General features: G+C 44.6%; 1 protein-coding gene across 2 annotated transcripts in view; it reads right to left on the reverse strand.

Annotated features, from left to right (window-relative positions):
• Nucleotides 1–665: 665 nt before the first annotated feature.
• zdhhc8b (zinc finger DHHC-type palmitoyltransferase 8b) overlaps nt 666–12,045 on the reverse strand; it is a 61,350-nt gene continuing 49,970 nt past the window's right edge. The window contains exons 3-11 of one of the 2 annotated variants that reach the window (XM_055050878.1): nt 10,853–11,010; nt 9,537–9,709; nt 9,310–9,412; nt 9,091–9,182; nt 7,839–7,929; nt 6,815–6,920; nt 4,984–5,090; nt 3,824–4,887; nt 666–3,293 (exon numbers count right to left, since the gene is read on the reverse strand). In XM_055050878.1, the coding sequence (XP_054906853.1) occupies nt 3,182–3,293; nt 3,824–4,887; nt 4,984–5,090; nt 6,815–6,920; nt 7,839–7,929; nt 9,091–9,182; nt 9,310–9,412; nt 9,537–9,709; nt 10,853–11,010 (2,006 nt within the window). In that variant the 3' untranslated portion in view covers nt 666–3,181. Of the gene's footprint in view, nt 3,294–3,823; nt 4,888–4,983; nt 5,091–6,814; nt 6,921–7,796; nt 7,930–9,090; nt 9,183–9,309; nt 9,413–9,536; nt 9,710–10,852; nt 11,011–12,045 lie in introns of both variants that reach the window. The other variant, XM_055050877.1, reaches the window with a different exon arrangement.

Genomic DNA, 12,045 nt, shown 5'->3' on the forward strand with positions numbered 1-12,045 from the left:
CATGTGCTTTACAGCATGTTCACTCAGTTCTGAGTGATTCGTCTTGCGCGCTTCATTGACCATTGGTCATTTTTACAATGTGAGATAATTGCAAATCCTGCTGGAAAACAAAAGCGGCTCCATGAAGCTCGTCAGAAAACCCAATAAAATTTACTCTTATGGAGAAACTTTAGATCTCTGGGCAACCGTCCAGGTAAGAAACTTCTGTCTGGTCAACGCAATGCAACAGCTAAAGCTCATGTGATGGATATGGTTTGTTTTTCTTCTGGTGGCGCTTGACTCCAGTCTCAGTGCAAACATAAGAAAATATGTAATGAAAGTTCAGTTTCTGTAAATTACTGTAAAACTATATAGGATATAAACTGGCTTGTGCTTAGAAAAATTTGCATTTTGACAGCATTTATCATATTTTACTTTACGAGGTTTTTTATTCAAATATTCAAATGTCTGAATAAACTAAAATAATTGTTGACAACAGTCTGTGGTGTAGTGATCATAATGCCGTCCAGAAGGGGGCGGTAGTGCTCAATTTGCTCAAATCACCACTTCGACTGTGTGCCTGTGGTGATTTGAGCATATTGATCTCTGGCGCCCCCTATTGGACGCAGTTCATATAAAACATCAGCTCCTCTCGCAGGTGGTTATCAAGAATGAATCAGATTCGCTTAGAGTTGGGGAATTTTATTCTTTCGGGTCATTGGGAATATTTCCTCTTCACAAAACTAGGAACACATATACAGCTATTGTGTTTTCTCTATTATACATACATGTCTTTGAAACAAAATGGTTGGTCGTTGTCGACCGTCAGGAATGGGGCCCTGACCTGCAGTGATGTCCATCATAGGAAAGAAACACTGGCGTAACGGCAGTCGTCACCTTAAGGTGGAATGACGGTTGTTTGCACTTGGAGACATGGTCAGACCGGGGCTTGAAAGTCACCATAAACAGGAGTTAAGTAAACAAAACAACTGTTACGTTTTATTGGTTCACCCAACCATCACTTTTGCCAAAATAGCCCTGTTGACCACAGCCTATCAAGAACGTTCAGTTTAAGGCAGCTGGGTGAGACCCAGGTTGGTCAAACTGCAAAGGTTCAACCCTAGCAAATGACAACCACAGCCTCTGGTTTTTCTGCTTTGAACTTCAGAGAAATTTAAACCAACCAGATGAGAGGCGCTGGAGTTTCGAGTCGCCCTGCTTTTTTTCTTCTTCTTTTGCAGTTTAAAAGGTTCACTCAGCCCAGACAGCTCTCCAGAGTCACTTTCTGCTCAATCTGATAGATTGCATTTCATTGTCTCTCAGCAGAGTTTCAGACACACTTAGCTGTGTAGGAAACTGTTCCTTCACTTAAAAAAAAAAAAAGGCAACGGTGGCTTTTCTTGTAGCGCAAACAAATCTGACATGTAGCTTGTATTAACGTCTGCCTTCAGGTTTTCACATCTCGACAGTAAAGAAAAACGTCGACGCGCTGTACCAGACAGCGTCTGCACAACTGTCCGATCATTTCCACTCTACTTAAGCACAGATGTCAATGCAGAGAAGCATGGCCACGTTTGGCTTTGATAAGTCAAGGCAGTTTTAATGACATGCACATTCCTTGACCTGTAATGTTTGACCATCAGGACCACGTGACTGCTCACCAGTCGCGTGACTTTGACGTTAATTTCCAAAACACAAATCTGTCAGTTACGATTTACCAGAGACTTATTCTTGCACAGCAACATAAAACAAGCAAAATTTCAATTGACCCATTATCCACGATCTGATTCGTCTCGTGAATTCATGGCAATGATATATTTACAGACCTGGACACATTTACTGGCAACTCTGGTAAAGATGTGTTAAAAAAAAACAACCCTTAAAATAAATTGATCTTTTGCCACAGTAGCATAATTTGACAGTCATTTTTTGAGTATATTTATCCAGATGAAAAAAAAAACCCAAATACATATATGTATAGTTTTTTTGGGAGGGGGATTTGAGGGCGGTGGGTTACCTCCAACTGAATGAATATACTCAAGTTAAAGGTGTCGTTTTTCAGAAAAAAACAAATCGGGTTTATGTTATGCTACTGCAAGCAAAGATGAAATCATTTCATAATTTCTTCATTTTTAAGCATATCTATCAGGAGCGCCTCACTTTAAACATTAAAATCCTACCAAATGTAGGTATAAAAATATGTATCAAACATTGTTTTTAAGCCATTGGGCACATTAAAGGAAGAAAAAACAAAAATTGTATCAAAAAGACACCTTATTTGACTCATTTTTAAATGACATATTTATATATTTTTTGTCCTTTATTTGATGAAACATGGGTTTTTCTGGGGCTGTGCAAGTCTGAACTTATCTGGAGTCCGTGAGAAATATTGTGATGAGGTATTGTTGTACTTCAGAATGCAAACATACCAGCCCAGCTCTTGTGTTGTAGGGTAGCCTCTGAAAAACAAGGGCTTACAGCTCCATACTGCCCTTTTTGTGAAGGTACAAGGGCAAAAGAAAGCCCTAAATAACCTGCAATAAACCTCAAGAAGAAGAAAGAAAAACAAAACACATTCATTATATATGAATTTATGTCAACTAGCATGTCTGCTGGTTGCATTAATTCCTGAGAAAAAAATATTTTTAACAAACAAAAAGGTTATCTTTTCCTTTCTTCAATCAAAAGCAACTGAATTTGGAATGCAACCATCAGACGAGATGAGAAAAACCTTCACCTTCTCTTTCCACTCCTGTTATGTTTCCTAAACTCTCAAAGCCTTGAAGACTCGGAGACCATGTGAGCGGTACGGGAGGAGAAAAAGTGAAGCACCATGAATTCCTGCCGCGCCGGACCCGAGCAGCAGTCTTCTTGCCGAGGTTCGGGCGTCCGGAGCAGCCGCCTCACGACAAGCTGCCCGGACTTCCGGTTCCACCGACCAAGATGGCGAGTCAGTTATTGACGACAAAAGCCTTCAAGCTCACACACACACACACATCACTTGTTGAGGTGGGTTTTTTTTGTTTTTTGTGTTTTCTACTACTCTTCTCTGTCAGCACAGATTGATACGGTATTGCTTTGACAGCATCACACACTGAGTTCCTTTGATTGGACAGTTGAATCACATCACCGGGTACTAAAGAGACCATTTCTCCTCTGCACGGCGACGTCGCTGTGAAAAAGCTGAGGGTGCTTTCCTCGCTCACACAGATATTTCGTATGTGGTGCCGCCGACGCCCGTCACCTTTTTGACGTTACCGTGGCGACTGGGGCTCAGGTGGCAGTCCATCTGCCCGTTAGCTTTCATGGCGTCTCTAAAGTGGAAAGAGGAGACAAAAACGAAGACGATTCAACACCAAAAGCTAAAGCGCTTCAACGCAGAACGAAGAGCGGAAACATGCAGGTTACCTGTTCGGATCTCAAAGAATGAAATCTCAACAGCAGCATGGAGGATTATTTTGGTGCGTTTTGTTAGAGGACAGAAAAGGAGATGGGAGACAAGTGGTGGAAACGAAGGCATGCTCGTGAAAACGAAACTGGGACTCGGATCTTTTATTAAATAGACAAATTCAGAAAGAAAAGAAGAAGAAGAAAAAAAAGGTGTTTTCTAGAAGGCAATCATACAGGACATGTGCAAAGTCACATCGAGAGAACAAATTAATAAATGGAGAACAGAATGTCATCAACAAGACAAAGATGCTACAAGTTGCCTCAGTTAGGCATAACACATAAGAGGTGATGAACTGCTGGCTGTGATCACCAGAACAAGCAGGGCTTCCAGTTCCCACTCGATCGCTACAACGCATGCAGCCCCCTGGGAGGGGGGGAATGTCAGGATTCATACCTCTGGCCCCCTAACCAAGGGGAGTCTGTCCTGTCGTGAGCGCTGATGTAGGAAAGTTTCTGGTGGGAGTAGGAGGGGGATCGGGGCATGGCTGGGGATCGAGGCTTGTGGGTGGGGGAGCGGTAGGAGCCTTCGTGGCTGGGGGCCCTGCCCTGGCTGCTATTAGAGCTGCTGTGGTCTGTGTGTAAGGAGGTGGATGAAGTCCTGGGGGCCCGGCCAAGAGTGGTACCAGCGTGACGCAATACGGGGGTTCTTTGGCCGTAGTTTGCCAGCCCGACCCCCATCAGATTGTCCCTGGAGCCACCGTACGCTGGCGGTGTCGGGCCTCGAGACCCGTACCCACGAGGTCCATCTAGGAAGCTGACATTGGTGGGTGGACCGTAACCTGCGTCGAACACGCCAGAGTCCTGGGCATAGATATGGGTCTGGGAGCGTCCATGCAGCATCTGCCGCTTCTCCCTCTCCTCCTTCTCCTTCCTCTCCTGGATGGAGGCCATTATGGTTTGGGAGAGGTTGTCATAGCGCACCGGAGATGGCTCTCTGTCCCTTAGGTGAGGGGATTGCCTGCCCAAACCTCTGGGAGGCATCACCGGACTGTAAGTTTGAGCAACCTGTTGTCTATGGATCTCAGATTCCCGGATGTGGCACATTTTGGTGGGCAGGTAGGGTGAATGGAATCCCATGGATGGCATACCCCGGTGGGCCATGCACTCATTGGCACTGGCTGGAGAGATGCTGGGGTTGAGAAGGCTGTCGTAGGACAGACTGCCGTTACGGTTGGAGAGAGTGTTTGGAGAGAAAACACCCTTATACGCAGTGGAAGCAACCGTCTGGGGCGGCAGCGCCTGCAACTGGCCCTTCTCTGGCCGGCGGTGACCTTGCTTCAGGCTGAGCGTGCGGGAGTTGGTGGGATCAGCATCCAGCTGGTGAGGTGAGGACTGGAAAGTGCGGTGGAGCGGAGCGTTGGCATACTCGGGCAGATCAAGATTTGGCTCAGATCGGTAGTCAGATCGCACACCTTCTTCCAAGATGGCAGAATTTTTTCGACCATCTGGCATAACGATCTGAGAAGCAAAGGGGGAAAAAAACAATCCTCATAAACCTTGAAACAATAGTTCAGAGCAAAAAAAAAAAAAAAAAAAGTTAAGATCTCTACTTACCTTCTCTCCGGCAGTGTGGTAGTGGACTTTCGGCATTGTGCCAAAGGATGGCTTGAATCTGTACATAGCTGGCGTGGAAGGGTGGGTCTTTCCAGAAAGAGAGCTTTCTGTAGAAACAAAAAATACAAAGAAAACACCTAATAGTTGTCTTTTGCTTTTCTTGTTTCATACAAGCGACATTCTCTGTGCTCGAATAATCAATTAAAAAAAGCATAAAAGGTGATAGAAAACAAACGTGCTGAGATGACTATTTAAATGGTTGACAGTACTGTTGGTCAGATCTGGTGAGACACTGATTAATGAAAATCAGACATAGCAACTGACAACAACGCCACAAAAAGAAAATCAAATATTTCGCACACAAAGAGCAGAACAGTCCGTCTGTTGCAGTAGTACTGTTTTACGCTTAATGTTTATTGTGTGATTATTAATAAGTGATTGCTGTGGTAAGAGGAGAAAACTATAAATATATCGCTGCACTTGACTTTTCCCGTATGGCTAGCTTCACGGCTAGCTCGCAGTTACTGTCTCTTACTCTGCAGTTGTGGAGTCACAATGTCTGGGATCATGAGCGCCCCCTGCCATGAGGCAAGAGAACTGCCTGCCTCACCTCGAATCTGTTCTCTGCGGTTTCTGATCTCAGCACACGAAACACGTTACACACACAACTGGTGACAAAAACACCAACATAAGCTAAATTATGGAAAATCAGTTTAAACATGACATGATTTTTAGCAGGCTCAGCTCACTGCTGCCTCACCGGCTTCGCTTCCGAGCATTTGAATGGGAAAATGCGAAAACTCAGCGATTTTGAAGAAAAAATAATCAGAATTGGTTAAATAGGTACTTTGTAGTACAAACCACTGGGTGAAAACAGCAATCTAAAACATCTTATCATTATAGAATATTTTTCCATGATGCCTGCACGTCACTCGGTACTCTGTTTTTTATTTCATTCAAACTTTACAGGCAATGCAGTGAGGATAAGCTGTCAACTGCAATGGCTGTGATGCGACTGGCTCTGAAGTTCATTCTTCCATGTCACGTTAACAACTATTAAAGATGTTTGATAGCTTATTAAACTACTAAACATGTTTATTTTAAAGTTTTTAAAATAAACTTCCAGATCCTGATGTTATAGTGGCAGGAGAAAAGATAGTCAGGGCTGTTAGTCGTCCGCTGTTAACGCTAGATTCCCAACGAGTCAGCAGGGACTGCAGAATTGCCCCTTTAATGACAAATTGACAAAATGATTGGACCCTTTTCAACAAATACGCTTCAGAAACACCAGCAGCACTTTGAAGCACCACCAGATGGCAGTGTTGCTCCGTGGATAATCAAGAAGTGTTCCCTCCCTGACATAATGCAGCATGACACTGAGGATATTCAGTAGCTAACCTGCTTGCTTTATCCCTCTCTGACACCTCATGCTGATGAATGGCACTCTACCTACTCAGTACCATTCACACCGATTTATACAACCTTGTTAGCTGCAGAAATAGTTTTCTGACAACCCACAAAAGAAAGAAAGGGTGGTGATTCATTTCATTTCTTTCCACCTCCCCACCCCCAAACACACACTGATTCTCTGTGCAGAGCTGGTCTCTTCAATACGGATCAAGCCAGTTCCTTGGCTCGAACACTAAAACGACCAAAGATTGTTGGAACAAACATGAACTCGTCGTGAGGCTTATCCAGAGCCAACTCCAAGAACTGGGACACTTGTGATCTACGGACGGAGTTTGGAAAAGTTGTCTTTTGGTGCAACGCTACCAGAAAAGACGAACCACGATCGGATTATGAGTACCAGAAGTGCAAAGGAGCGTCGTACCTTCGCTGGACGTCAGCTGGCCTTTCAGCTGGTTGTACCTGTCAGCTTTGGGGGGCAGCGGCGGCTGGGTTTCTTTGCCGTCCAGGCCGTCGATGCTGCTTTTGGACTGCGAGGAGGAGAGGGAGAGTTAGAGGCATCCAGAACAGGTGGGGGGGCACAGAGGGGGTTGGCACGTTTAACCGAGCGGACCATCTGTTGTTGCTAAGGATGCACTAATAATGCAACTCCCACGGACGGCTGCATGAAGCAACGACTCAACTTGCTCGCGTTAAATGCATTCTTTTCTAAGTGGAAACCGATGAAACATTTTTCATGCATCTTCCACGAGTATTTTGTTAATCAACGTTTATGCCTGCATAGCACTGCGAGGAGTGGAATCTTCCTCAGGCGGCTTGCTGGGTTTGGATGGAGCAGTTTGTGGTTATTACATGACAACATTTTAGAAAAAGTTCAAGGCGTACAACAATTTTTTCAAACCCCATAAAGCTGCAGAAAAAGACCTTATTTATGTGTGCTATGAAGCGACTTAAAAGCGGTGACATTTAACCAGATTCTCGGAACATGTTGTCTTTAAGAGCTCCTTTAATTGACATCACTGTGCGTCAGTGAATCTACCTCCATGCCGTCAACAAAAGCAAGATGTCTGACTGAGACGCAAAACCATAAATGCAAAACGTTTGCCATGGCCTTGTTTTTTATTTTTTATTTATTTTTTTAAATAATGTAACTACGCACTGAATCCAGACGAACGGAACAAAATTTCCGAGTCATAACCAAAAGATTTTTTGTCTCCTTTCTGAGTCAGTTGTTTTTGAAGTCAAAGAGTCTGATAATCTCCATTTTCACGTGGAAAATGCTCTGATATAAAGGACTTAACTATTGTCTAAAAACGGGGAAGTGTGTCACCGACGGAGGATGGAGTTGTTTCTAAGGCTGATGGGATGATGTGGGTTTCGGAGGGTCGAGTTCAGCGGTAACTCACCTTGGAGTTCACTATCGTGCTGTGCATGCCGTTGTCGCTGACCTTGACGGTGATCTGCCGGTCAGAGAGGTCCGGTCGTATGAACGGGGGCTGGATTTTGACGTGGGGTGTCTTCCTGGGGTCCGACACGTACCTGTACAAAACGGCGGCACGTGAACAGACAGGCTCTTCATCCAGGACTCGGTTTTCCTGACAGGTGCTGAACTTTAGACCCAACATGCTGAAACTCTGTACAAATGGTGCCAGTCGTACTGGAAATGTTGGTGTCAAACATCTGGAAGGCAAATGTTTTTTCTTCGCTTTTCAACAAGAGAAAATGGAAAACGGGTGGGATTAGCTAAATCATATACTCTCAGCGACCAGGCTAAAACCTGATATAAAAAAAAAATACATTCAAAGATGTTGTGCTGTTATCCTTGACTTCCTGTCAGAAATAAACTTATTGCTTGAATGAAAACCAAAATCTGAACAATTTTAGGCTCAACTGTAACTTGGGTTATCCTGCATTGCGGATATTTCTGCTGTACTTGCTATGTGAAGTTTGGAGAACCAAGTCAAATGCAAACAAATTACTCCTAAATTAGAAAGATTTTTTGGAAAAGATAGGATTACTTTTTTTTCTTTTCTCAACAAACTAGAAATGGAGTTGTTCTCTTTTGTATTTTTAAGCAAATACAAGATTTCTAAATCATCACCCCTGACTGGCTGCCACATTTGTAAAAAAGAAGACAAAAACAAAAAAAGAAAAATCATTACAAGTGCTTTCTTGTAATGATTGCTTTAATATCCAAAAATCTCCAAGCAACAGTTAAAACAGCAGGTACAGATAACAGAGCACATCTTAAGTGTTTACCGTTTCTGGGAAATGGGGCCTTATTTCACTTGGATTTCAAATATCTGCTCACTTTAAGGACCTTCTGTTGGACGACAAATCATGCTAACTGCCTCTGCTTCCCTTCAGCCGTTTCTGTGCAGAGTGAGTGAAATCTCTCGGCCATCTGCCTTTTTCCCCCCGCAGGGTTCTGCTGGCGGCTGTCAGACAGAACCGCATACATGCAGGACACGGCTGCAGCCGGCTCAGACCAGGCGCAGCCCGTGTTCGTCACTGCAGTGTCTGGGTGGGGCCGATCAGTCTGTGCAAACGGCATCGATGTCGTGAGCTTTTAATGAGCCACAGACACATGCAACGCATCTGGATTCATGTGCTGACTCATGCCGCACACGGGAAGGTGGGAGGAAAGCTCAAATGCATGCGAGTGTGTGTACGCTCACACGCTGGAGCGTTGCATGTTACCTGGGCGCCAGCGGACTGCATAAGACGTACTCCACGTTGCCACAGCAACCCTTGGTGAATGGATTCACTCCCCCACGAAACTTGCCCGTCACCTGAGGAGGGCACAGTGCGTCACAAGGTCGCACGAAACGCGCACGCGAATATTTACAGACGGAGGAGAACGACCAGAAACACGAGCGTGCGTGGATTTCATTGCAGTCGTTTATCGGCGCCCCTCACCTGTTCATTAGTCGTTCGACCCCGAGCTACGAGCACCATGTGGAAGCCCGTGAGGCCCATAACCGGGATGAAGAACAGCCCCGCCACGCACATCACCACCATGCTGGTAACGCACAAGTCAAGGCGTAACGCGGAAATCCTGCTCAGCGGCCATCATCGATCAATATACCAGGGGATTTTTTAGAGTCTATACACTGCAGTTTGGCACGACGGCAGTGAAAGGATACGTGACGGTGGTGTGAAGTCCTCCCAGCTTTTCTTTGTGGTGGAGGACAAAGATGAGGCCGAAGGAGAAAACTCCCACCATGTGAACGCTCAACGACAGCAAGAAGAGGAAGAAGTAACGGTAGTTCCTCCGACCGATGCAGTTGTTCACCCAGGGACAGTGATGGTCGAAATCCTGAGGAGAGCGGAGGAAGACATTGTAAGACCCTTGGAAGAAAGAAATACAAAATATGTGACTCAAGTCAAAAGACGATTCTACCAAAAACACCCATGAAATTTATGCAAACTTCAGAATCTTAAAGGAGCAGCAGGATGTATTTTTAATGCATATAGTGTCATTTTATAGATCAGTCAAGTAACAATTTTACCTCCAACTGTTCTAAAAATTGTTTATGTCGAACATGTTTCTTTAAAAACATCCTGTTCTGTCTGAAACTCTGCCTTCAGGAAGTCATCAGAGCACCGCTCCTCTGTTGACCCTTTAACGTTTTTTTTTTTTTTTTACCAGCATTTTACTGAGTAGTAGCTCCTATAATGAGCCCAGCAGATATGCAGTGACACCGTTTGTTTGCTAATTACTGATAGCTAGTCTGCAGGAGTTGAGTGTGGGAGTCACAGGCTCTGCTCTGTGAGGTGCTTGGAAACTACAGCTCGGAGGAGGAGCTTGGTCCCTTAAGGCGGAGCTTGGTCCACCTTGGCGTTTTGCACAGCTGAATGGTTGCCAAGGGAGACGAAAGGATTTCTCAAACATGCATGAAAGAATCGAGGCAATGCTCCAGGTATGATTTTGAACAGCCTCTCAAATTAAACAATTTAACTGCTAATGTGAGACAGTGAGGAAAAATGATGTCAATCTGTATAGTGCATGTAAACAATGCAGTTGGGACATTTTTTTTGGCAAATATTCAAACATTTCTTAGTTTAATTATTAGAAACTCCATCTACCAAACCTAAAAGAATGTGAGAAGTTGTGATGCGCTGTGAGTAGAGGTGGATATCTCTCTGAATTTATTTGAGATGGGATTTTAAAAGCTGTTGCTGATAACACCGTTAGGTGGATGAGACGGCCAAGAGCCGGTAGCTATGGTCACTTACCGCTGCTCTCTTGCCAATTTCTTTGTGTTCTTGCGAGATAAACCAATCTCCAAACACGTATTAGGTGAAAACAAGCGTTATTTTTCACAGGGCTGCTGAATCGGTCATTTCTGACATTTGGGATATAAATGCTGTCATCAGTCTAACTTTCAGTCTAACCTTGGCACACGTTTAGGCTGCAAGTGCGCTGAAGCGGGGCCCGTTTCTGTCCCCACATACACACCTCCACACAGTTGTCGCAGACGCTGCAGTGTGAGCAGCGGGGCGGCCTGTAGAAGTGGCAGGTGGCGCACCACTTCATCCGGACCTGAATGCCTTTGATCTCCATGTTTTTGTAAAGCGGCGCCCGGAAATCGTCGTCCTTGTCCTCGTCCTCGTCAGCTGCGAGACGCACAGACACACACGCAGAGAGACATTGTCAGGGTGCAGAGATGCCCGTGACGGATCAGGAGGAAAATTGCTTAGCTCGCTCCCGTGTGACGAATGCAGACGCACGGAAAGACGCGCGGTTTTGATTTATCAATCGATCAAATTTTATTTGTGGAGTACATTTCAGCCGCAAGGCATTTCGAAGTGCTTTACACAATAAACACAAAAACACAAAGTCATGCAACATAGAATCAATAATCAAAAACTACATTTAGTCAAGTGCCACGACAACGCAAATAAAACATTTTTAATATGTAGCTACAATTGCAACACTCTCAGCCAATAATCATTAAATTTGTAACTGATTACGTGTGAAATCCAACTCTAAACAGGGGCGGTTTTAGTCAAGACTTAAAGGAAGTCAGTGTTTCAGCTGTTTCATAGTTTTCTGGAAGTTTGTTCCAAATTTGTGGTGCATAGATGCTGAACGCTGCTTCTCCTCGTTGATTCCGTCTGACGGCGAAGCACCTTAAACGAAGCTCGTCCCTGCTGCCGGCCGCCTCCGGCGAGAGCAAACGCGCCGAGAGAAGCGGACGTTTCTTTGTGGACGTGACCTATTCAGTCTGCTGCGAGCATTAACACAGATTAATGGGAATGTTGTGACTCATGTACAGAGTGAATAACTTGGCTTTATTTCTCTGCGTGTTCGTTCTCCACGAACTCGTTTCACTCTTAGCTGAGAACGGTAACGAAAAGCGCAACCTTCAACCGTCTGTTTCTTTTTTTGGTTCCGTTTATGTAAAACCCAACCTTGTGACTGAAAGCACAAAGTGTTTATTTTCTAGCTGCAGCAGAAAAGTGTGTGTGTGTGTGGAGGGGAAAGTCTTTCACCTGATCAAAGAGTACATTCAACTGAAGCCTGAACATGAGAAAATAATTTCACAGTACAATAACACCTGAGGGGAGAGCCAGGTAGGTTCTGTGGCAGAAAGCGGACCAAGGCAAGTAAATTAAAAGCGAGAGCGAGAGAGAGGGAGAAAGAAGGGA

The sequence above is a fragment of the Poeciliopsis prolifica genome, unplaced genomic scaffold (genome assembly GCF_027474105.1).
Source record: "Poeciliopsis prolifica strain line A6 unplaced genomic scaffold, Auburn_PproV2 SCAFFOLD031, whole genome shotgun sequence".
Taxonomy (NCBI): domain Eukaryota; kingdom Metazoa; phylum Chordata; class Actinopteri; order Cyprinodontiformes; family Poeciliidae; genus Poeciliopsis; species Poeciliopsis prolifica.